Source organism: Podarcis pityusensis (assembly GCF_964106645.2).
Source record: "Podarcis pityusensis genome assembly, chromosome: 16".
In the NCBI taxonomy this organism is placed as follows: Eukaryota; Metazoa; Chordata; class Lepidosauria; order Squamata; family Lacertidae; genus Podarcis; species Podarcis pityusensis.
In genome coordinates this window covers 13,345,086-13,370,128 of record NC_138041.1, presented here as the reverse complement: position 1 = coordinate 13,370,128, position 25,043 = coordinate 13,345,086, and the positions used below count along the sequence as shown (strand labels likewise).

At 46.8% G+C, this 25,043-nt stretch overlaps 1 protein-coding gene across 4 annotated transcripts in view; it reads right to left on the bottom strand.

The window, feature by feature from the left end:
* Positions 1 to 25,043, bottom strand: part of CADM3 (cell adhesion molecule 3) — a 102,021-nt gene that overhangs the window by 27,810 nt on the left and 49,168 nt on the right. For all 4 annotated transcript variants that reach the window (XM_080985731.1, XM_080985732.1, XM_080985733.1 and 1 more), the window contains exons 2-5: positions 7,678 to 7,818; positions 3,212 to 3,364; positions 2,450 to 2,587; positions 2,041 to 2,211 (exon numbers count right to left, since the gene is read on the bottom strand). In XM_080985731.1, coding sequence (XP_080841857.1) covers positions 2,041 to 2,211; positions 2,450 to 2,587; positions 3,212 to 3,364; positions 7,678 to 7,818 — 603 coding nt within the window. The remainder of the gene's footprint in view (positions 1 to 2,040; positions 2,212 to 2,449; positions 2,588 to 3,211; positions 3,365 to 7,677; positions 7,819 to 25,043) is intronic.

The window sequence follows — 25,043 nt, the reverse complement described above, 5'->3', positions numbered from 1 at the left end:
TTTCCGGCATATGGAGCAGCAAGATAATAAGGACAGAACAGATAACTAGAGCATGAGAGATGAGATTTCAGAAGAAGATGAATATCTGAGGAGCAAAAGGCCCAAGGAGAAGAAGGCGTTTAAAGCAGAAGCAGAGATGAGGAGCTAGCAAGGGCCTAAATCCATGAAGAAACTCAAAAACACAAATAAAAGCTTAGTCAGATCCACTAATAGAGAAGACCATAGTGACCCATGAATCAATATATTTCTGAGGGAAACAATAAACGTATTCATTTACATATATATTATATAGCTCTGTAACCTTAATTGTATTTTTTTGCTATTGTTTTCCTCTGCTTTTTGATATATTTTTTTGTATGTAGTCTTTTTCTTTCCCCCTTTCCTTTCCTTTTCCTATTTACCGGTAACTCACTGTAATACTTTCAATAAAATATGAAAATAATAATAATAGTAACAACAACAACAACAGAGAGGAGGGCCCTCGTGATGCTCCTCAGGCCACACTCCCTCCCCAGCCGCACCCCTCTCTCCAGGCACAACCCTGGCTGGAACGCTTCCTTGCACTCTTGTTTGTCTAGAAGAAAGACAGAGAGGTGTGTTTGTGTAGAAACTAGCCTAGTGTGCAAAGGTGAAACTTACATTCATTGCTCCGCCTAGTTTTCTCTCTGGCCCCGCCCACCACTGGCATGTGACCCCTTGAAGGTTGCCTAGAGGGGAATGTAGCCCTCCCTGCCCCTGCACGAACAGGAGCTGCAAAAGTCAATTAAGGATCTCTCTCTCTCTCTGGTACAAGGAGGGCTGATAACCTTTCTGGTTGGCCTGCAAAAGGGACCCCTTTCACAGAAGGGCATTTGTCCCTCATTATCCTCTTCAACCCTCTCTAGCAGTACCGTTTTTCCAGAAAAAGAGGTGCCGGAACTCACCATGAACACCGCCCTCCTTCTCTTAGAGTAGCAATGGCGTGCGAGAATCGAGTTCCGTCAAGTTCCATCTGAAAAAAGGCCTTGCTCTCTAGGTCCACCAAGGCTGGTAGCCCAGATCTCGGGTAAGGAAAAAGGCCTTTTCCAGCTCTGCTACTTGACATCTTTGCAAGTTGGGGGTGAGGAACCCAAAACACCTCCAGATGTTGTCAGGCTCCCAAATCCCATCAGTCCCAGCTGGCATGACCAATGCTCAAGAGAAACAAATGGGCATTGTGGAGTCTAAAAACATCTGGAGGGCAAAATATTTCCCATCTCTGGCAGTGCTTTTTTTCTGGGGGTACTCAAGTGTATGGGCACCTTTTTCCACCAGCGTGGGGCTTAACTGTAACTACCTCCTGGTGAGTAACCACACCTTTTTTTTTCTAAAAGAAAAAGCACTGAATTCTCTGGTATAGAAGGCAGAAGAGGGCTCCAGTTCCCATCTGCCTCACCAGCATGGCCAGTGGTCCAGCAATGTATAAAGGGCTCCAGGCTTCCTACAGTTGCAGCAGGAGAAGCCAGGGCTGGGGGACCTTTGGGCTCTCCAGATATTGCTGGACTCCAGCTCCCATCAGTCCCAGCCAGCAAGGTGAGGATTGATGGTGAAGAATGATGGAAGCTGGAGTCCGACAACTTCTGAAGGACACCAGGTTCCCCATCCCAGATTGTTGTTCTTTAGTTATCTATTAATACCTTTACACCCCAACTTTTCTCCAGGCGGTGCACACATTCTTTCCCCTCTCCATCAACAACCCTGTGAAGTAGGTTAGGCTGAAAGGCAGTGACTGCCCCCCCCCCAAGATCACCCAGAGAGCTTCACCAGCAAGTGGGGATTCGAACCCTGGTCCCCCAGGTCTTAGCTCAGCACTCTAACCACTCTAATATTATCCCAACACTCTAACCGCTACCCAACACTGTTGAGGTACCAGGGATTGAACCTGGGACATGCTGCTCGCAAAGCAAATCCTCTCCCGCTGAGCTATGTCCCCCACTCCTGGGTTCTAGCATCAACCAGGTTGGGCCACCATCATTTCCTTTGACCCCCACCCACCCACTCCATTGCCCACAGCTCACGTACAGAAGACTGCTAGCTTCTGGGAGGTGGACTTGTCGGAGTTCTGCAGGGACTCATGGTCAACTGTGCAGGTGACCTCCACGCCATTGTCTTCTTTCCCGACGGTGAATTCTACGCGGCTGGTGACCGTGAACGTCTTCCCGTTAGCATCTTCTTCCACTTCCGAAGGTTCAGCTGTTTGGGGGAAGATGGAGTAAGAAGGGCTGAGTGGCCACAGGGAACTGTGGCAAAGAGAACAGTTTGGATTCTTGAACAAATGAAAGAATCGTTCCTTGGTTCATCCAGGCTAAGTCGCCTGGAAGCAGTTTTCGACTCACCACAGGTGATTAACCACCTGCCTTTCAAGTGATTGATTCAGGGGGCAGGGGACCCCGAATTGTCAGAGGGGCAGAGCTGTCCCGTGGCCTCATACCTGAGAGCAGCTTGTCCCCCTTATGCCACCGGAGCTCAGCAGCCGGCTTGCTGCCGGAAGAGAAGCACGTCAGCTGGGCCACGTCTCCTTCTTTAAGAGGATCGGAGTAGCCAGAGATCTGGGGTTTTTGCGGGATTCCTGCGAGAAGGGAAAGAAACCTGGGACACTGAGGACTAGCGACTTGGTTGGAGAATCCTCAGCTACGTAGCAACCCTCCAAGACGCTGGAGATGGAGGGCAGTAACACACAGGCTTAGTGTCTAGTTAAAAAAAACCCATAAGCAACCATCGGCTGAAATTCTCTGCAGGAGTGGAGCGGGACCACTCTATCCTTTCACATTTCTATGGTGCAACCCCTCTGTAGTTCCCAGAGGCAGACTGTGCTTTTGGCTTCTACCTCCCAGCAGCCCTCCCAGCCAAGGACCCTTGAGGTTGCACATCAGGTCTAGCCACCCTCCTCTTTCTGCTCTCTTTTCACTGTCCCTTAGTAGCTCCATGGTTTTTTTTTTTTTGGGGGGGGGGTGTCCCTAGACTTAGCACCCACTCCAGGAGGCCTCCTAACCTGGAAGATACAGGACATGCAAGCTAAGAATTCCCTTAGGCTGCCACTGAAATTCCTGGATGCTCTTGGAGAAATGGAAACAGGAGTGTGGCTAGGGCAGGAGGCCCTCTGCTAGGCTTGGGCATACTGGCCCCTGCCTGCCTTCACTACCCTCTGGCACTGACTGGCCTTGCCACCCCCTCCCTGCTCCCCTGGCCTCACCCAGCACAGTGACGATGGCCTTGGCAGTCCTCACAGGCATGGTGAAAATGGAACAGGTGTACTCGCCCTCGTCTGCCAGGGTCGCATTGTCGATACTGATGGTCAGCTCGTTGGGCGTAGACCTCTCCAGCTGGATGCGGAGATCTCTCAGCGCTAGGGGAGCAGAGAAAAAGGAGCGTTGCAAAATGGGTGAGTGAGGTTGCTTTAAGAAAAGCTAAAATAGCACATGGTAATGGTTTCTAATACTGAAATGGAGGATGCCCTGTTGGAGAAACTCACCTTTCTTTTTTCTGCTTTTTGTGGGACATGAAACACAAGAGCAGTCAAGTACAACATTCCTAGAGTGAACATGTTTACACATGGAGAGGAATGTTTGTTCATCCAGCAGGTAAACTTCCTGTTTCCTTCTGGGCTGGGACAGACTTCCTCTGCATGTGACTAGAGGTGGGCGTGGCCTCACCTGTGCAGGTAACGACAAAAGCACAGGGCAGGGCAGCCACCTTTCTCTTTTTTTGACTACATGGATCGAAGAAGCAACATTTGCTTAGCCAAAGATGCTCTCTTGGCCAGCCAAGAGAGGACAGGGACTGTCTCCTTATGAGATAGTTTCCAGGTGTATGTTACTTTTCTAAGCTAAGTCTGCCTTCTGGGATCCGATTGTGAACAGAACGTGAGTAAATTCTTTTTATACTTTTATAGAAGACTGTGTTGTGTCTTATCTTTTATAAGGGAATAAGGGGAAAATACCAGGACAGTTATTATAAAGGCTTTAGTGAGCCTGAGCAAACGCATCCGCTGTAAGTTTAAAAGGGGAATGTTACTCTGCTAAATTGTGAAACTTGTTAACACAAGTTGGAAAGACTATAATCAAATAATATACAGTGGTACCTCGCAAGACGAATGCCTCGCAAGACAAAAAACTCGCTAGACGAAAGGGTTTTTTGTTTTTTGAGCTGCTTCGCAAGACGATTTTCCCTATGGGCTTGCTTCGCAAGACGGAAACGTCTTGCAAGTTTGTTTCCTTTTTCTTAACACCGTTAATACAGTTGCGACTTGACTTCGAGGAGCAACTCATAGAATGCGGTGTGGTAGCCTTTTTTGAGGTTTTTAAAGACTTTGGTGATTTTTGAAGCTTTTCCAAAACTTTCCCGACACCGTGCTTTGCAAGACGAAAAAAATCGCAAGACAACAAAACTAGCGGAACGAATTAATTTCGTCTTGCGAGGCACCACTGTATCATCTCCCGCATCCCTGAACATTCCTACACTTTTAAAGCCTGATATATTATTATTATTAGCTATTTAATGCCCCAAATAGGCTTCTATGAAATCCAGAAAAAAAAGCTATAAAGGTGGTTTCTCAGTAACTTCCTCTCTTGGAAATGTTGTAGTCATAATTGCCTATGGTAGTCTCTAAGTTACTCACCACAGAATTCATAGCTACCACGATAACATGAGATAACTGAGAATAGTTATCATTAGAGGCAATGGGCTGCATTAATTTCAGTAGTTCTACTCCAACTTAGTTGGAGGAGGGAAGAAAGTGCCTCTTTGGAATATGCAGAAAATATTTTTATTTTTTAAAGAAAGGAACCACAGAAAGAGGGGGGAGGAAGTCAAGTTTTGAAATGTTAAAATGACTGCAAAATTATTGAAATGCATAAAACTGAAAATCATAAATATTTTTTTCCTACAGCTTTTTGGAGACAGTGCGTTCTGATGGTGCGTGCAGTGATAAAGTGAAATGGTAAGAGATGAAAGAGTTCTAACCATTACACAATACTGCTGTTCAATGACAATAATGTGATAGGGAACCTGTGGCCATCAAATATAGTTGGACTCCAACTTCCATCAACCAGTGATCACAGGGATGATGGGAGTTGTAGTCCAACGGCATGTGAAGGTTCACTGGTTCCCAATCAGGGAGGTACAGAATCCTTACTCTTTGCCCTTTTTAAAAAGCAAGCAAAAGGTTTCTTTCTTCCACAGAGCCTGTTGATCTCCACATTTTACTCCCTTCTGTTTTTATGGTCCTGACCAGTGGCTTTAAAATTCCATTTTAACATTGTGAGTTATCAACAGTGTTTTAAAATTACTACTAAAACACTATTAACAGCGTGTTCATGCATGTGTGCTTGCCTCCCCTGCAATTTACAGAATTAAAATCAATATACTTCCCCCTCAGATATGTAGGACTGGACTTTTAATCAATAAATCATATTTCAGATGACAGCATCTCTAAAATTCACCAGATTAGCTCCATTGTCCTCAGCTCTGGGGCATCCACAGCAAATCCGACTACTTGATCTGTTGCAAATTTATCTTACTTAGACATTAAATATATAATTTTAGCTTGCTCATCACGAGAATCAGATATATGGACCTAGTGAGTTTCCTCCTGGCACTCACATTATCATCTTTTAGGTGTTAAGCAAATGCATTTTCATTTTCTCAGTCTTTAAAAAATTGCTTTTTAAAAAAACTTTTATTGCAAATGGCGTAGTCTCATGGGAAACAAGTTGGGCCTTTTGTGTTTATTTAACATTCCGAATACTGTATTTTTGCTTTATCTGAATTGGTTAGCACAAAATGACTGCTGAAGTTGCAGGGTATAAATTATGGAAAACAATAAGCAGCAAACAAGCAAACAAACTGCGTTGTGCTTGTGACACATTGACAGCTTGGAAAGGGGGGGGGGGAAAGGCTGATATGTTAAATCTCCTCTTGCTCTTTTTGACTGTTTGTGCTGCTCTTTCAGCTGAGAAATACCCAAATTTTTATCGGAAAAATTTATATTCAGTAGTGGCAGGGAGAACCAACTCCCTTCCAGCTGGAAAAAAAAATGTGTCTGTGTTGGTCATTTGGAGGCAATTCTGAATCGCCGCAGGTGAGCAGGAGACGGAAAATACACATGCCTGTTTTATGGATTCTCCCCAGACTTTGAGGGCTTTAGAGGAACACTGTTCTCTGTGCTGTATCATTTACCTGGGTTCACTGAGGTTCCAAGGACATAAGCTAAAATCTTCTCTGCTTATCAAGGACAGTCCTTATTTTCTGCCTCCTGTTTCTGGTAATTCACCAGCTCTGTTTTCGCCTTCAGGGGATGCCTTGCTAAGAGGTTATGAATACAATTTCTGCCTTGCCTGACTACCGAGGCCTCATGCTTGCAAATCTCAGCCTTAAGTGGAAATGACATTTCCAAGCTTGCCTGCTGCTGTGGGAGGGGGAAAGGTTTGCAAGGAAGGCATTAGGACCTTGCCAGGTTCCTTATGGCGGCAGCAGAGTCCAAACTCAAAACTGGGCTGATGATGCGGAGAGTAAGGTAAAGGTAAAGGGACCCCTGACCATCAGGTCCAGTCGTGCCTGACTCTGGGGTTGCAATGCTCATCTCGCTTTATTGGCCGAGGGAGCCAGCGTACAGCTGTGGCCATGTGGCCAGCATGACTAAGCCGCTTCTGGCAAACCAGAACAGCGCACAGAAACGCCGTTTACCTTCCCGCCGGAGCGGTACCTATTTATCTACTTGCACTTTGAGGTGCTTTCGAACTGCTAGGTTGGCAAGAGCAGGGACCGAGCAACGGGAGCTCACCCCGTGGCGGGGATTCGAACCGCCAACCTTCTGATCGGCAAGTCCTAGGCTCTGTGGTTTAACCCACAGCGCCACCAGCGTCCCTTCTGATGCGGAGAGTATATGCCCATATATATATATATATATATATACATACACACACACACATTTTATTTGCATAGTCTAATTTCAAACCGAGCCAGTGGGGCATTTGCTCATTACTAATTGTGGTTTCTCAAATTTATTTATTTGAAAGATTTATTACTCGCCCTCCGCCACAAGCTCCCAGGGTAGGTTCCAACACGTAGGAAATACAATTTCAAGGCAGATAAAATAAGTGTAATTGTAAAACCCATAAAACCTCTCCAAAATGGAACAGAGTGACGTGAATTCAGCAAAGCAGGTGGGCACAAAACCCAAAATGTGCATGTTAAAAACTGTACATCTCTATGGAGAAGTGCAAGAAAAGCCTTGTTCTAGGATCAGGCCAATGGTCCTACTAGGGCATCACCCTGTTCTCCTTGTAGTCAACCAGATGCTCATGGTGAGAACATAAGAACCCGAACACAATAACACTCCACCCAGCCATGGGTATTCAAAATGGCCACCCATGTTGGTGGGCATCACTGCTTATTGTGGGAATGAATTTCCAGAACCCTGTTTCCTGCGCTTCTGAGGGTGATGGAACAGCCAAGTGGGACCTAAATTGTTATCCATTAGGTAGCCTGTTTTAATACTGTGCAACACTTTGGTGAGGGGATGGTGAGGATTTCTAATGGGAAGGGGACTGAGAAAGAGCACAAATCAAGAACAATGAATAAATTCAGCACCCATCGCCAAAGACAGCTCCAGGCACCTTCTGCCCAGCTCAAGACCCTGATGGAATGCAGATTCTCTACCTCGTTTCTCCCCGAAGTAGAGCGTCTGTTGAGCAGGATTGGACCACTGTAGGGAGGAGTCATCAGGGTCTTCCACTTCACACTGGAGGAGCACCTTGGAGCCTGCAACCACGATTTCATCCGACGTCGTCGGCTGGCTCCCTGCAGGAAATCAAGAGGGATGTTGAACATAAGAAGAGAGAGAGAGAAGGGTGGGGTGGGGTGGGGAGAGACACTGAACAACCTACCAACATAAACATATGCAAGAGCCTAGTTCTCATTGAGGTGTGTCTGGGGCTCTAACACTTTGGGCTACAGCAGAAGGTTCACATCACAGAATGTCTCCCCCATACAAATTAAGTCCCCTGCACAAGTGAAAACTGTCATGTTAGTAAAAAGCTAAGCTTAAAAAATCCATCTCCCTTCACATGCAAATTCTATCAACACCCAGCAAATGTGGAGGTAATTATATATATATAACTTTACACACACACACACACACACACACACACACACACGAAAAGGATGTTGAAATACCGTATGGACACCCTGCAAGCAAAACTGGGAGAAATGCGGGAGGAATGTTCATTGCCCTTATAACTGCTCTGCGAAGAAATCAGAACAAATGCTCACTAACACAGCAACCATCCTCCCAGCCCCTCACCAACCTGCAAGCTTTGTGTCGGCAAGTCAGGATGAATGCTCAGTAAACAGGTCATTTGGAAGATCCCAAAGGTGCCAAACAGTCAAGAAACACGATAAAGAAGGAGAACAACAGCCTGTTTTAGAGGCTTTAGGCCTCTGGGCTAGTTGCCAGAATAGTGTGCAACAAAGCCAGATTATTCCTTCTCCGCCTTTTCTTCTTCTCCTCCTCCTCCTCCTCACACAATCATAGGATTGTAGAGCTGGATGGGACTCCAAGGGTCGTCTAGTCGAACCCCCTGAAGTGCAGGGAACCACAACTCAAAAATCCCAGACAGATGGCAAAAATTGTGCTTGAGCTTGCTTTCCCACCATTCCTTCTTCCTTGTGCGCTGTGTCTTTTTTAGATTTGCGAGCCTGATGGCTGGGAACTCTTTTAGTGCCAATTTTTGTAAGCCGCTCTGGGCCAATGGTGTGTAAGTGCTGCAAATAAATAAATAGTGGCCCCTTCCCAATGGAAAGAAACCCCGCTTAGTTCCCAAGATTTCACCAGGCATCAGCCAACCACTCGAAAGCCTTGCCTGGCCATCTTAAGGACTAGAAACCTGAAGCGATGTCTGCCTCCAGGTCTAGGTTCTGGCAGTTCACCATGGCACAACCTGTCTCGAACTGCGCATTCCCCAGTGAAGAACAGCTAAGCAGCATACTGTTGGGATCGCTCCGTCAGTGGAGCACAAGACTTTTAATCTCAGGGTCATGGGTTTCAGCCCCACACAGGGCAAACGATTCCTGCATTGCAAGGGGTTGGACTAGATGACTCGTGTGTTCCCTTCCAATTCTACAATTTTATGATTCTTTGAGGACCCATCACTGCTGAGTCCTCCCTGGGGGGAAAAAAGGACATTGAGCAATTTACTGGAAGTTTCCTTGCTAAGCCATCAGCAGCACCAGTAAAATAAACATATTTTAAGAATGTGCTTTTGCTGCCAGCTCCCCTTCTCAAGTCGTTGCCTCTGTTGCCTCTGGGCTCTGTGGGCGTCTCCGCTAAGCACATTCCATCCCGCCTCGTTGGCCGGGGTTACGGCCCCAAGTTCCTCCCCTCCTCTGCTCTGCCCAAAGAACCCAGGCAAGAAACGGCTGGAGAATAAAATCACCCCTAGCGCACAGCCTCAGCTGCCTGGCAAAACAGCAGCCCCTTGTCCTGTGTCCACTTCCCCCACACAGCCAAAGTATGCACAGCAGTGGCATTTCAGCACATGGCTGCGGCACAATCGACCGCAGCATCAAAATCACTTCGGTCAGGGCTGGATTAAGACTTTTCGGGGCCCATAGCACTTAAAAGATTTTGGAGCCCCCATATACGGTATATCTAATTCAAAACATAAACAAAGTAAAGTAAAATCCTATTTTTCAAAATGAAACAGAACTTACAGTCAGGTGGGAAACAATGTTTGTTTTTGTAGACTTCCACTTTATTTACATTTGATTCCCCCCCCCCCAATTGCATAGTCTTTGATCAGATCCTCAAAACTAATCTTATGCAATGCATCTGCTTCTATACTTAGTTGTGATAAGGCAGCCAGCCCACCTTGTTGCCTAGTTGCTCCGCTGGGATTTTTAAAATATACTTCAATTGAGAAAATGAATGCTCAGCTGAGCCACTGACGACCATTAATGCTAAAAATCTGGCAATGGGAAATTTCTGTGGTGCCCCTGCTTATTTTGCTTAATGGTTAATCCAGCCCTGGGAACAATTCAGGAATGTACCTGAGCAGGTATCCTGATTTGTAAGGATGCATCAAGAGCCCTGCTGAACTATGCCAAAAAGCCCATGGAGCCCACAGAAAGCTGCCTTACCCCAAGCCGGACTATTGGTTTGTCCAGCTCAGTGTTGTTGACACTGGCTGGCAGCAGCTCTCTGGGGTTTCAGGCAGGGAACATTCCCGGCCTTACTTGGAGATTTCGGCGATTGAAACTGGCACCCTTCTGCAGGCAAAGCAGATGGCCTACTGAGTTACAGACCTTTCCCAACAGGGGAAGGTGCCTTATTGATCCATTTAGCTTAGTCTTGGCAGCACTGACTGGCAGCAGCTCTCCAGGAGTTTAGACGGGGGTCTTTCCCCAGCCCTGACAAGTGATGCAATGGATTGAGTCCTGGACCTTCTGCATGCAAAACAGGTTCTTCTCACCAGTAAACCATTTCCCCATCAAACTGCTTCCCTCAGAAGTTGGCATGGCACACTCCAACAGCCAGCCAGATGCCTCTTTGGAGGCTGGCAAGCAGGACATGAATTCTGCAGCCCTCTCCACACAGTCATCTCCTTCTGCACACATTCCAGCTTGTCAATAGCCTCTTTAAACTGTGGTGCCCAGACCTGGATACAGCATGTCTGGGGTTTCTGAAAACCTGGAGGCCAGCCTGCCAGTGTGGACTTCACTGGCTCATGGTCAAGCAACCAGCCAGCATGGCAATGACCCCAGCAGCAAAACCTCATCAGAGACACAGTGGAGTTCCTGTCAATTCCATATAACACTAGCCGTAAAGGGTCTACACTGACTCCTGGTATGTTTCCAAGCACAATTCAAAGTGTTGGTGCTGACCTTTAAAGCCCCTAAACGGCTTCGGCCCTGTATACATTCCACCCCTTTCATTCAGCTCAAACACTAAGGTCCAGCTCCGAGGGCCTTAGTGAGAAGTGAGGTTACAGGGAGGCCTTCTCAGTAGTGGCGCCTGCCTTGTGGAACACCCTCCCATCAGATGTCAAGGAAATAAACAACTATCTGGCTTTTAGAAGACATCTGATGGCAGATCTGTATCGGGACGTTTTTTAATGTTTGACGTTTGATGTTTTTATGTGTTGGAAGCCGCCCAGAGTGGCTGGTGCACCCAGTCAGATGGGCAGGGTATAAATAATAAAATAATTGTTGTTGTTGTTTTCTGCTCAAATCAGGAGGGTTGAGGAGTATGTGGAAGGAGGCTGGAAGTGTGTGTGTGTGTGTGTGTGTGTGTGTGTGTGTAGAAACCTCTGGCTTTTGCACGGCTGGAATGTCACTTTCTGTACAAAGGTAAGAATCAGATTGATGCCTGTGCCCATCTATGCCTCTGGCCCCGCCCACCATGGGCAGGTGGCCCCTGGAAGGCTGTCCACTAGGGATGGTGGCCCTCAGCCCAACAAAAGTTCTCTACCCTGCTGCAACATGTGAGCATACTCTTGGCAGCCTGGTTCATAAACCATGTGTAAATTATTGGCGACGGGCAGGAGGAACTGCAGCGAGACAGAGCACCTAAATTCATGAAAACAGCCTGTACTAGAAATCATAAACTCATCTCCCAGTAGGGAAAGGAGAGACAATCAATTCTGTTCACATTTAAAGGCAACGCTACCTAATCCCCACTTCCCAAAACAGTACACAAACTGAAACGCATCCCCTCTTTGAAATTCACACTTGTCTGAATTTTGCAATTCACTTCTCCAGATCAGCACTGCGTACCTGGGCCCATCACAATGCACACAGGATTTATGTTTACTCTTCCTCCAAGGAGCTCTGTGTGGTTTTTGCACAGTTCTCCTCTCCATTTTATCCTCACAACAACCATGGGAGGTAGAGGAGGCTGAGAGCAAGTGACTAGCCGAAGACCATGGCTAGGGTTGCCAGTTCAAACACTACAGTATTTGAAATACGGCAAATCTATTCATGGCTGAGTGGGGATTCGAACTCTGGTCACCCAGGTCCTAGACCGACAAACTAACCACTACGCCATGCTCGCTCTCTAGTAAGAAGAATGCACCCAAATGCTTTGTACCAGTGGAACTTCCTTTGCAAAAATGTGTAGCTAGGCAAAGTTGGGTACAGTGATGGAGAAATTTGCATGAAAACGCTGATGGATTTCCACGACGACTTTTTTAAAAATCACAAACTGATGCAGAGAACTAAACTTAGGACTGTAGAAATGAGGAACAGAGAGAAACTGAAATGGACAGATTTCCCTTCCTCCCTGCTGAGTGAATCTTTGCTGCCCAATGTTTAATCCTCCTTGCCCAAACGCAACCAGGCTCCAGTCTATTTTCTGCTGTCAAATCTCATCCCCTTTTCTCTGCTCTTCGGTTGCCATGGAAAAGAATTGATCTTTATATCATCTTCCGAAGAAAAACAGTGCCTCTCCACCCCCTTTGGAAGACACCACCAATGCCCCATGGCTGTCAGTCTTCTTGACTTGCATCGAAAAGGGACAAGGGGGACCCGGGGAGCGTGTTCCGTATGAAACTGGGTCAAGGGGGAGCAAATGAACCAAACCCCAGGTGCATTGTGGGGCGGAAACCTGCGCCATTTGTTTTCAGAGAGAGAGAGCAAAGGAGCAGAGCTCATTCAGGTGCTCTGCCCCAGGACCTGTTTTTATTATTTACGACCAAAAAAAAAGTGCCTGTGCTTTGGATGGAGAATATCTATATATTGCGGGGAGCCCATTATACCTCCTCCAGTGAGCAGCCTGCCTGAGGGGACCTGGGCTGCTCAGCAATGGGGGCAGCGAGCAGATGGTCTGTTCCAGCATGTTGAATAATGCTGGGCTTTATTTCCCCCAATAGGACAGAATGGATGGCCCCCTTGGTGGTTTTGGCTGTTCGCCGCTGCATCTTAGATGGCAAAGGGAAAAGCTCAGTGACAGAGCATTTGCTTTCCATGCAAGAAGGCCCAGATTCTATCTCCAGGGAGCACATAAACTATGGAACTCTCTCTCACAGAAGGAAGTGATGGCCACCAAGCAACTGAGATGGCTTTAAAAGAGGATTAGACAAATTCACAGAGGAGAGGGCTACCGAAGGCTACCAAGCCATGATGACTATGCTCTGCCTCCACAGTTGCTTCTGAATACCAGAAAGCACAAGAGGGGAGAGGGCTCTTGTGCTCAGATCCTGCTTGTGAGTTTCCCACAAGCATTTGGTTGGCCACTGTGAGAACAGGATGCTGGACTAGATGGGCCATTGGCCTGATCCAGTAGGCTCTTCTCATGTTCTTAGCTGCTGCCAGTCATTGGGTAGACAACTCTGAGCTAGACTGACCAAGGACCTGACTCCATATACAGTCATACCTCTTGTTACATTTGCTTCATGATACGTTTTTTCAGGTTGTGTCCCGTGGCAACCCGGAAGTGCTGGAAAGGGTTACTTCTGGGTTTCGCCATTCGCGCATGCGCAGACACGCAAAATGACATCACGTGCATGTGGAGAAGCAGCGAATCATGACCCGTGCGTGCACAGACGTGGGCTGCGTTCCTTTCAGGTTGCAAACGGTGCTCCAGAACGGATCCTGTTCGCAACCAGAGGTACCACTGTAAAGCAGATTCTGAGGTTACCCATTGACTCTAGTTCCATAGAATTCATTGGGAGTCACTTCAGTTGGATATCTCAGTGGGTTGGAGCGTAGTGCTGATAATGCCAAGGTTGCATGTTCATTGCCCGGATGGGACAGGTGCATATCCCTGCACTGTTGAGCGTTGGGCAAGATTTATCCTCATGGTCCTTCCAACTCTATGATTCTAAAACAGTCATACCTTGGTTCTCGAACGGAATCTGTTCCGGAAGTCAATTCGACTCCCGAAAATGTTCAAAAACCAAGGCGCAGCTTCCGATTGGCTGCAGGAGCTTTCTGCACTCAATCGGAAGCCACGGAAGTCGGATATTCCATTTCCCAAAAAACATTTGCAAACTGGAACACTCATTTTCGGGTTTGCGGATTTCGGGAGCCAAAACATTCGAGTCACAAGGCATTCCAGAACCAAGGAACAACTGTAATTGTTTTTAATGATTTCCCCCTTATCTTTTTAGCTGTTGTTATTTTTATCTGTAAGCTGCCTTGAGTCCCTGTAGGGAGAAAAGGCAGGTTAACAACAACAACATCATAAATTATTTCCAACAATAAGGAACATGTGGATCTATACAGGGAAGGAGTGCTCAATGTAACTCCCCCAAAGCAGGATAGCTTGGAGGGGGAGCCAATATATATATTATATTGGTGCAGATATATATTAATTATACCCACCTTCAGTCCTTGGGACTGGAGAGGATAAGGCTGCTATCAATGGGTACCAGCCAATATGGCTGTTGAAGGCAGTATGTGCCTCTGAAGACCAGTTGCTGGGAATCACTGTTGACATTTCCATTCCACCTTAAGAACAGGCGTGTGGAATTGTTGCATGTCACATGTCTGTTTACATTCCATCACAGTATGCTGGGAACTTCCGTTGTGTGTATAGCTTTTGCTTTTAGCTGTTCTCTCTGAGATGACATGAGAGAGAGAGACGACATGTTTCTTTGTCCTGATTTATGATTAATAAAACTGTAGTTATGGTATGCTTCCACAAGCCTCATGCCTATTCTGTGTGCGCAGTTCGATCTGCTGATAGTGTGCCTTGGCTTTGAAGCCCGGGTCGCTGATTTACATAGGAGCAGAAGTGATGGTCTTCGCAGCGGGATGGCTGGAAGGAGACGGCCCAGCCAGGGCTAGCCAGCTGGCCTCCTGGCCCTCTGCATGCAGACAATCACAAGTAGAGAGAGTTGCTCTTGTGCTCACGATCTGCTTGGGGGCTTCCCATATAGCCCCCTGGCTGGCCCCTGTGAGAACAGGAAACTGGATGAGATGGGGCCCCTTTGCCCTGATCCAGCAGGGCTTGTCTTACATTCTTAAGCTCAGGATGCGAAATAAATAGATGGTGGACTATGGAATGGCTGGGTAGAGTGGGAGAGAGAGAAGGAGCTTATTTAAAGAAGCCGTTTAAAAACAACAATAACCAACAACTTTAAATGGTTTCTTTAAATAAGCTGATTCTTTCTTCCAAAACACACTCCAAGTTTCACCCTCTATTTATTTCACATCCTGAGCTTAAGAACATAAGAACCTAGTGGATTTTAAATGAGGGTCAGGCATGGAAACAGCCTTTTCCCCTTGGAATAAACTTGACCAACTGGAGGTGGGATCAAAAATGTGTCTCATGCACAACAGGGAGAGAGATTTTTTAATGATGCCGGGAAGCAGCAAAAGACCAGCACGGATCCGGAAGGGCAGAATGTGAAAGAGAAGGAGAGGAGAAGGGGTGGAGGAGTCATAATCGATGTGGAGGAGGGAGGGGCCAAATCAATACAACCGGGGGCTGGTGGGGCGGGTGGGTTGGGAAAATACCTCCAGAGGAAGAAAAAGAGGCAGCAAATGAGAGGAACAATGCAGCAAATAGCAAAGGAGGAGGAACAATAGCGACTGTGATTTAATTTATTTTTTTTCCCAGGCAGCCAAGAAAATCCCAGGGGTTGATGGTCTGAAACCACGACAAAACACTATTTGTATCGCTGTTATTCTTTGCTATAGCGACATAAAGCAACCAAGCGTGGACAGATAAAACAAAACAAAAGGCAGGATGCCCCAAAGGGAGGTGAAACTGTCACAGGCAAACAAAGACACATGCGGCAGCCGAGGGCGTAGCCGAGTGGCCTGGGCTCAAGGGTAAGTGTGTGTGTCCTGCTCACAGACTCCTCATCGTGGCATCTGGTCGGCCACTGGGAGAACAGGATCTGCATTATGATGGGGCCCCTCTGGCCTGATCCAGCACTCAGGCCCTATTGACCTTCTTCTTCAGAAAGTCTCCCATGTTAGCTGGTTTCATCTTCTTGCCCTTTCTGCAACCAAAATGGCCCTGTCTGCAGGCTTCTTGTGGCCATCTGGTTGTCTATCCTGGCCACTGTTAAGATACCATGGATACGGGATGTGGTCGAAACCACTGAGCCTCTTGGGTTTGCCAGTTGGAAGGTCGGCGGTTTGAATCCCTGAGACAGACTGAGCTCCCATTGCTCTGTCCCAGTTCCTGCCAACCTAGCAGTTCGAAAGCACGCCAGTGCAAGTAGATAAATAGGTACCACTGCGGTGGGAAGGTAAACGCTGTTTCTGTGCGCTCTGGTTTCCGTCACGGTGTCCCGTTGCACCAGAAGTGGTTTAGTCATGCTGACCACATGACCCAGAAAGTGGTCTGAGGACAAACGCCGGCTTCCTTAGCCTGAAAGCGAGATGAGCGCCGCAACCCCATAGTTGCCTTTGACTGGACTTAACCATCCAGGGATCCTTTAGCGACCTTTTTACCATGGATAGCTCAGTCGGTAGAGCATGAGACTCTTAATCTCAGGGTTGTGGGTTTGAGCACAGGATGCAACCCATGGTCTCCGAGCCTAAAATACCTCACAGGGTGGTTGTGAGGATAAAATGAAGACGTGAGCAGGAGCATCATTTATGCCACCTTGAACTCCTTGGAGGCAGGATATGAATGTGATAAATAGTAGATGGAAGGATAAGAGCATGAGACTCATAATCTCAGGGTTGTGGGTTTGCTTATATTAATTTATAGGTTTTAGTCAGGAATAGAATATTTTTACTGAACAAATGTTTTCACTGTTAGTGTCATCTGATAATGTTTCTCTCCCTCCCCACCCAATATTATATCTTCACAAAATAAAATAAAACAAACCCTGCCAGATTACATTTCTCCCAGTCATGAGATTCTGACTGGGGACCTGTGGAAACTGCATGCTTGCCTGGCACTGGAGGCATTTGGAGGGGGGGGGGAGAGCATACAAAAAAATGCCAAGGGAATGGAGCAATGGATCACAAAGCATTTGGCTTAAGATGCCGGCAAGGCCCGGAACGGAGTCCTGCCCGAGGCGACGGCTGCCAGGACCTGCTTGCATGTGATAACAGCTGCCCCTGACAAGGAATGCAAGCAGAGCGCTTTGGAGCCAGTCCAACTGCTGTTCCCTGGGGATTGCAAGGCAACTGTGGACACCCTGCAGGCGGCGAGATGCTATGGATTCGCTCCGCTCCAAGGGCAGTGGAGCAGACGCCTGCTCATGAGACAAAGGAGCAGGAGGGAAGGAGGGGGAGACTGGAAAATAGGCCGCGTGTCCTACTTAAGAACATAGGTAGCTGCATTATACATACCTTCCAACATTTCTGCAATGAAAATTAGGGATGCCCTATTATTATTATTATTATTTTATTTATACCATGCCCATCTGACAGGGTTGCCCCAGACACTCTGGTAGCTTTCAACATATATACATGTTGTGTGTGTGTGTGTGTGTGTGTGTGTGTAGCATGGGTTGCTAGTGTCTAGAGCCACACGAATGGCAGGGTGGGTGGTTAGGGAAACAGATGGAGTATGCATGCACATTCAACTGCCTAATGGCATCTATGTCACCTGGAAGATCACAACCACAGAGACAACATAAGAAGAGTTGTTCTGTTGTTCGGAGAGGTCACTTCCTGGTTCGCATGGAGAAGCTGTTTTCAATGGAGCCCAGCAATGGAAGCATGCAGCTGTATTGAGGTAGCACTGGATGTTGAAATTTTGTGCTCCTAACCATTTTGTTACGCGGGTGGTGCTGTGGGTTAAACCACAGAGCCTAGGACTTGCTGATCAGAAGGTCGGCGGTTCAAATCCCCACGATGGGGTGAGCTCCCGTTACTTGGTCCCAGCTCCTGCCCACCCAGCAGTTCGAAAGCACATCAAAGTGCAAGTAGATAAATAGGTACCGCTCCGGCGGGAAGGTAAACGGCATTTCTGTGCGCTGCTCTGGTTTTGCCAGAAGCGGCTTAGTCATGCTGGCCACATGACCCGGAAAAACTGTCTGTGGACAAACGCCGGCTCCCTTGGCCAGTAGATGAGCACTGTAACCCCAGAGTCGTTCGCAACACTGGACTTAACTGTCAGGGGTCCTTTACCTTTTTAACCATTTTGTGCCCCGGGCAACCACCCCTGTAGTCCTCCTATGCCACGCCACTGTTGTGCACCATGGTGTGTCCTCAGACTCCCAACTATTGACACCCACCAAAAGGAATGGTGTGGAATTCCTCCAATCACAAATTGGCTAAAGGAACACGAGCAGGAGAAGGGAAATATGCCAGTCTAAAATCCTGGAATTTGCTTCCAGTGAGTTTAGTACATTAGGAGGGCCACATAACCTTCTGTGCAACCTTCCGAGGGCCACATTCCAGCGGTGGGCACGGCCAGAGGGGAAGGTGGGAGGAGCAACACAGGAGTTTACTTCTGTACCAGTATGTTAGAGTTTCTTTCTCTAGCCTCCATTCAGGCAGGCAAGAAGCATTACAGTGGTACCTCAGGTTACATACGCTTCAGGTTACAGACAGCGCTAACCCAGAAATAGTACTTCAGGTTAAGAACTTTGCTTCAGGATGAGAACAGAAATCGTGTTCCAGCGGCGCAGCGGCAGCAGGAGGCCCCATTAGCTAAAGTGGTCCTTCAGGTTAAGAACAGTTTCAGGTTAAGTACGGACCTCCGGAATGAATTAAGTACTTAATCTGAGGTACCACTGTATCAGAGTTCAAGGACACAATCCAGCCAGACAATACTCTCAGGGTACAGCCAGCAGAAAGTGCTGAGGACCAGCCAGAGAGACTTGGAGGGTTGCATTCGGATCCTGGGCCCGAGGGTCCACAACCCTGGTGCTGATAGCACTGAATTAGAAGGACTAATGGTCTGATAAGGCAGCTTTTTGTATTCCTATTAAAATCAGCCCCTCATTCAAAACAATGAGGACCGGGACCTTCATTTAATTTTAGTAGAAAGGTCAAGCCTTGTAGTACAGCATATGCTTTGCATGTAAAATGTCATGGGTTAAATCCTGGGCATCTCCAGTTTCCTGTCTGAAAACTTGTAGAGCTGCTGCCAGTCTGTGTAGACAATATGAGGCTAGATGGACCAATATCTTCCTTTGCTCCTGCTTTGTATGGGCTGAAACAGGCAGGATAAATGGGGAATGAGCAGAGGGGGGAGCTGACAGGATCAGCCGAGAGGCTTCCCTGGGTGAGTGACACAGTTCAGGCCGAAGAAGAGCGTTTTGTCGATTTTCTTCATCAATGTTTCCCTCCACGAACAGAAGAATTTCCCTTTCTGGAACAAAGTTTCCCTCCAGACTCATGTTAGAGTTGTTAGGTGACATTTTATGCCATAATGACACAAAATAAGTTGGGAGGGGGAATACATAATTAAAAAAAAAAATCATTGCAACTCATAACACAGGTTAAGAACATTAGGGACTTGATCTATTTTCGCTTAGAGGTTATTGCTTAGCTATATCAGGTCAAGCTTTTTGTCTACTGAGTCTAGTATTGCCAACTCTGACTGGCAGCTGCTGTAACTGGAGATGCTGGGGGTTGAACTGTGAGTCATTTTGGACTCACAGCTGTCCATGGAGGAACAGGTCAATTCTGTGTCCAGGGCAGCTGTCTACCAGCTCCACCTGGTACGCAGGCTGAGACCCTACCTACCTGCGGACTGTCTTGCCAGAGTGGTGCATGCTCTGGTTATCTCCCGCTTGGACTACTGCAATGCGCTCTACGTGGGGCTACCTTTGAAGGTGACCTGGAAACTACAACTAATCCAGAATGCGGCAGCTGGACTGGTGCCTGGGAGCGGCCGCTGAAACCATATAACACCGGTCTTGAAAGACCTACATTGGTTCCCAGTACGTTTCCGAGCACAATTCAAAGTGTTGGTGCTGACCTTTAAAGCCCTAAACGGCCTCAGTCCAGTATATCTGAAGGACCGTCTCCACCCCCATCGTTCTACTCGGACACTGAGGTCCAGCACCGAGGGCCTTCTGGCGGTTCCCTCACTGCGAGAGGCCAAGTTACAGGGAACCAGGCAGAGGGCCTTCTCGGTATAGGCGCCCTCCCTGTGGAACGCCCTCCCACCAGATGTCAAAGAGAACAACAACTACCAGACTTTTAGAAGACATCTGAAGGTAGCCCTGTTTAGGGAAGCTTTTAATGTTTGATGTATTACAGTATTTTAATATTTTTTGGAAGCCGCCCAGAGTGGCTGGGGAAGCCCAGCCAGATGGGCGGGGTATAAATAATAAATTATTATTATTATTATTATTATTATTATTATTATTATTATTGAACCTGGAGCCTTCTGCATGAAGAGCAGGTGCTCTACCATTGAGCTATGGTGCTTCCCCCAAACGGTACTGAATTTGCATGGGCTGGAAGTGGGCGGAGCAACTAATGCAAATATTTCCTTTGTACAGTAGATTAGTTTGTGTACACATTCACCGCTCTCTACCCTCCATTCAGGAAAGCCAGAGGCATTATCTGTTTGTTTGTTTGTTTGTTTGTTTGTTCTCCATCGTTCTGCCCGGACACTGAGGTCCAGCGCCGAGGGCCTTCTGGCGGTTCCCTCGCTACGAGAAGCCAAGTTACAGGGAACCAGGCAGAGGGCCTTCTCGGCACCCGCCCTGTGGAACGCCCTCCCACCAGATGTCAAAGAGAACAACAACTACCAGACTTTTAGAAGACATCTGAAGGCAGCCCTGTTTAGGGAAGCTTTTAATGTTTAATAGGTTATTGTATTTTAGTGTTTTGTTGGAAGCTGCCCAGAGTGGCTGGGGAAACCCAGCCAGATGGGCGGGGTATAAATAAATTATTATTATTATTATTATTATTATTATTATTATTATTATTTGTTTGTTTTCTATACTGGCCTTCATCAGATGATCACACGGCCATTTACAACATAAAAACACAAAAATACATACTTTAATTACAAACAAAAACAATAACGCCCCTTACACACAGTTTAAAAGTTTAAAAGGCCACAGATTATTTAATTAACCAAAAGCCTGGGAGAAGATAAATGTTTTTGCCTGGAGCCTGAAGATATGTAATGAAGGCACCAGGCGAGTCTCCCTGGGGAGAATTAAAGGAACCAAAGAGGGTGAAAAGCAGGGCTGGTGAAGGGTGTGGCCCAAGGAGAGTCTCAAGGGCCAGACAGAGAAGCCTGGAGGGCCACATCTGGACATCTGTCCTAAGATTCCCCACCTATGCTTTACGGCAGGGATGAGGAATCTGCAACAACTCCCATCACTCCTGGCTATTAGCCACACTGGCAGGGCCTGCTGGGAGCTGGAGTCCAGTAATATCTGGAGAACCAAAAGTTCTCCAACTCCCTGGTTTATGGTGTTAAGCACATGTTGGGACAGAACTCCAAGAACTTCCCACAAGAAAAATGTGCAGCAATTGGTGGTGCAAACACACACCAGTGCTCTAAATATCTGGGTAGGTAAAGGTAAAGGGACCCCTGACCATTAAGTCCAGTTGTGGCAGACTCTGGGGTTGCGGCGCTCATCTCACTTTCTTGGCCAAGGGAGCCGACGCACAGCTTCCGGGTCATGTGGCCAGCATGACTAAGCCGCTTCTGGCGAACCAGAGCAGCACATGGAAACGCCGTTTACCTTCCCACTGGAGGGGTACCTATTTATCTACGTGCACTTTGACGTGCTTTTGAACTGTTGGCAGGAACAGGGACCAAGCAATGGGAGCTCACCCCATCATGGGGATTCGAACCGCCGACCTTCTGATCGTCAAGTCCTAGGCTCTGTGGTTTAACCCACAGTGCCACCCACATCCCAAATATCTGGGTAGGTTTGTCTAAGTCAGCCTTTCTCAAACTTGGGTCCCTGTATATGGTTGGACTACAACTCCCATCATCCCTATCTAGCAGGACCAGTGGCCAGGGATCATGGGGGTTGTAGTCCAACAACATCTGGGTAGTCCAAGTTTGAGAAAGGCTGGTCTAAATGAAAATGTTTTTAGCTGGCTATGCTACCTGCCTGATATCCATAGGCAGGGAGTTCCGGAGTGGAACACGAAAAGACTGTTTTCTTACAAATGTGGAATGGGTATTACGTGGCACCTGCAATGGTGCCAGTTCCTCAAATTGAAGTGACTGGGTGGGCTAAGGAGATATCACAGGTACAGTGGTACCTCGGGTTAAGTACTTAATTCATTCCGGAGATCCGTTCTTAACCCGAAACTGTTCTTAACCTGAAGCACCACTTTAGCTAATGGGGCCTCCCGCTGCTGCTGCGCCGCCGGAGCACGATTTCTGTTCTGATCCTGAAGCAAAGTTCTTAACCTGAAGCACTATTTCTGGGTTAGTGGAGTCTGTAACCTGAAGCGTATGTAACCCGAGGTACCACTGTATACTGGTCCCAGGTTGTTAAAAGGCTTTCTACATAACACCATGAACTTGGCCCAGTAGCAAATCGGCAACCAGCGCAGACCTCCAAGCACAGGTGTCAGCAATCGTGTCGCAGGATTCTGCACTACCTGTAGCTTCCAGATCAGGAGCAAGGGCAGCCCCTCTCAGAGTGCACCACTGAAGTAATACAAATATTATCACTTTCCCTCCTAGTCCTTCAAAGAGGCTTACAAGTGTTCCATAAAAGCCACATCAAAAAATAAAAGGGGAAGGCACATCAATTAACAGCCTTAAAAACATCGTTCCAAAGTCAAAAGCTCCTAAGGCTGCAAAAAACTTGATTGTGGATTTTATTTTATTTTTAAAAAATACATTATAAAGGTCTTCAAATGACTTGATTTCCATAAACTGCCTAGACGGCTGCTCTAGCATAACTCAGATATGCCCATTTGTCCATCTTACCCTGACTGCAGCTTTCAAAACAAGCCCATTCAATAAATCACAAGTCATCACAGTGGTATGGAATTCATCCAAAACTCTTGTGCCTTGTCGGAAATGTTGCACAAGAGCCTTCATTCTGACTGTCAATCAGCGGCAGGATCCCCTCTTCCCCCACATCCATTAACCGTCTCTGTTTTAGCAAATTAATTAATTAACTAATTACTATAAATATTACAGTCTCTCGCTATAGGTGATGGTATCTAAGATGACAGTTTTCCTTGACTAATTAATACAGACAAATCATTTAGTCTTTGGAGGGAGGGGAGTCTTAAATCAAGATGCTGCTATCGGCTCCATGCAGCCTCTCAGAGGGGTCAGCTCCCAATCACTTCCAAGGAGTAATCCATGTTTTTAAAAACTGTGATTAAATCAGCAGCCCGGTTGTTCCCACTTAACAGCTTCCGATGAACGCCTTAATTACAATCCAGCTGAATCCTCTGTGTTTCAGCAGTAACATTTTGCACATATATAGTGCTTGAGCAGGGTTGGTGGGACCTGTGGTCTGCCAAATGCTGCTAGACTCCAACTCCCATCTGCCCCAGCCAGCATAGGGTGTCGGATTAGGACCTGGGAAAGACCAGGGTTTGAAACCCCATTTGACCATGTAGCTCACTGGGTGACCATGGCTCCTGAGAGTGGTGCAGCACTAAAAACTGCTAGCGCATTTGCAAAGCTAAGCAGGGTCCAGTATGGTTAACAAATCGGATGGGAGACCCCTTGTTGAGATGCCTGCATTGTGGAGGGTTGGATTCTCAGCCTAACCTTCCATGCAGGGGTTTCTGTGGATTAAATGAGGAGGGGGAGAACCATCTACACCACCTTGAGCTCCTTGGAGGGAAAAGTGTGATATAAATTCAGTAAATAATTACAAGCGGTCAGGGACAATGAATGCTGTGCTCCAGAAACATCTGGAGGGCCACAGGCTCCTCTCCCACCTCTGCTTTCGGATGTTCAAAGCACTTCCCATACATCTGCACAACAACCCTACGAAGTATGTCATAAGGCTGAATGAAATCACTGCCCCCGGGCAATTTGTTATGGCATTTAGAACGCTGAACAAATCAGAATGAGGGCAGAATTAGGAGCCAATGCTAATTCAGCCCAGCACTCTCTAATCATAGTGGATGACCAGATGTTTACAGGCAGGGCTGGCACAAGCCCTACTCTGTGGCTCATAAGAAGGTGTATATTAGTCAAAGCTGCTTACAGAAAAAATGGGCTTATTAGCAGAAATAGGCATTAAAATGCTGGCAAGTTTTCACAATGATTTTTTAAAATGTGAGGAACGGAATTTAAGAGAAGGGAAAAAAGAGAAATGGGGAAAAGCTGAAATGGACCGATTGCTCCACCTATTGCGGAAGCTGATATAAATAGCTTACTTAGGCCACCTAGGGTGTTCATGGTAGAGAAGAAAGATTTGAACCCAGGACTTTCTGGTCATAGCTCAGGTTGCAAACCTAGGTGTGTTTGCTGGGAAGTAAGGCTATACCACCTATGCATTCTCACATGGGAGTCAACCCTATTGGACTCAGTGTGAATTATACCTGTGTGTAAACATGCATAGAATTACACATTACACTACAATGCTATCCCAGCTCTTAAGCAGCCACAAAAATATTGGATTCTAACATACCTTGATGAATATTCAAATGTTCTACACACACACCCCAAAGCAAGCAAATATGCAAATCACATCCACTCACAAACGATTGCTTCTGACCATAGAAATTAATATCTTTTAATTCTAATAAATCAAATCCAGCACCTCTGGATATTTGGAACAGATGATTCTGGGAATGGATGAGAGTGCAAATGTAAGTCAAGGTAATTAAGCCATTTCTTTAGCTTATTTTTCTTCCCAGCCCTAGATATAAATTATGACCACCACTGGACACAGTATTCCAAATGCAGATGCACCATAGATTTGTACAATGACATTAGGATATCAGCAGAATTTATTTCCAATTCTTTTCCTAATGATTCCTTGCATGGAATTCTCCCTTTTCACCACTGAAGCCCACTGGGCCAACATATTCCCCAACCTAACTACTATGACCCCAAGATCTTGTTCCTGGTCAGTCTCTGCCAGTTCAGACCCCATGTTGTCTATATGAAATTAAGATTTTATTTTTCCTTGACGTGCATCATGCTACACTTACACTGAAATGCATTTGCCATTTTACCGCCCATTCATTCAGTTTGG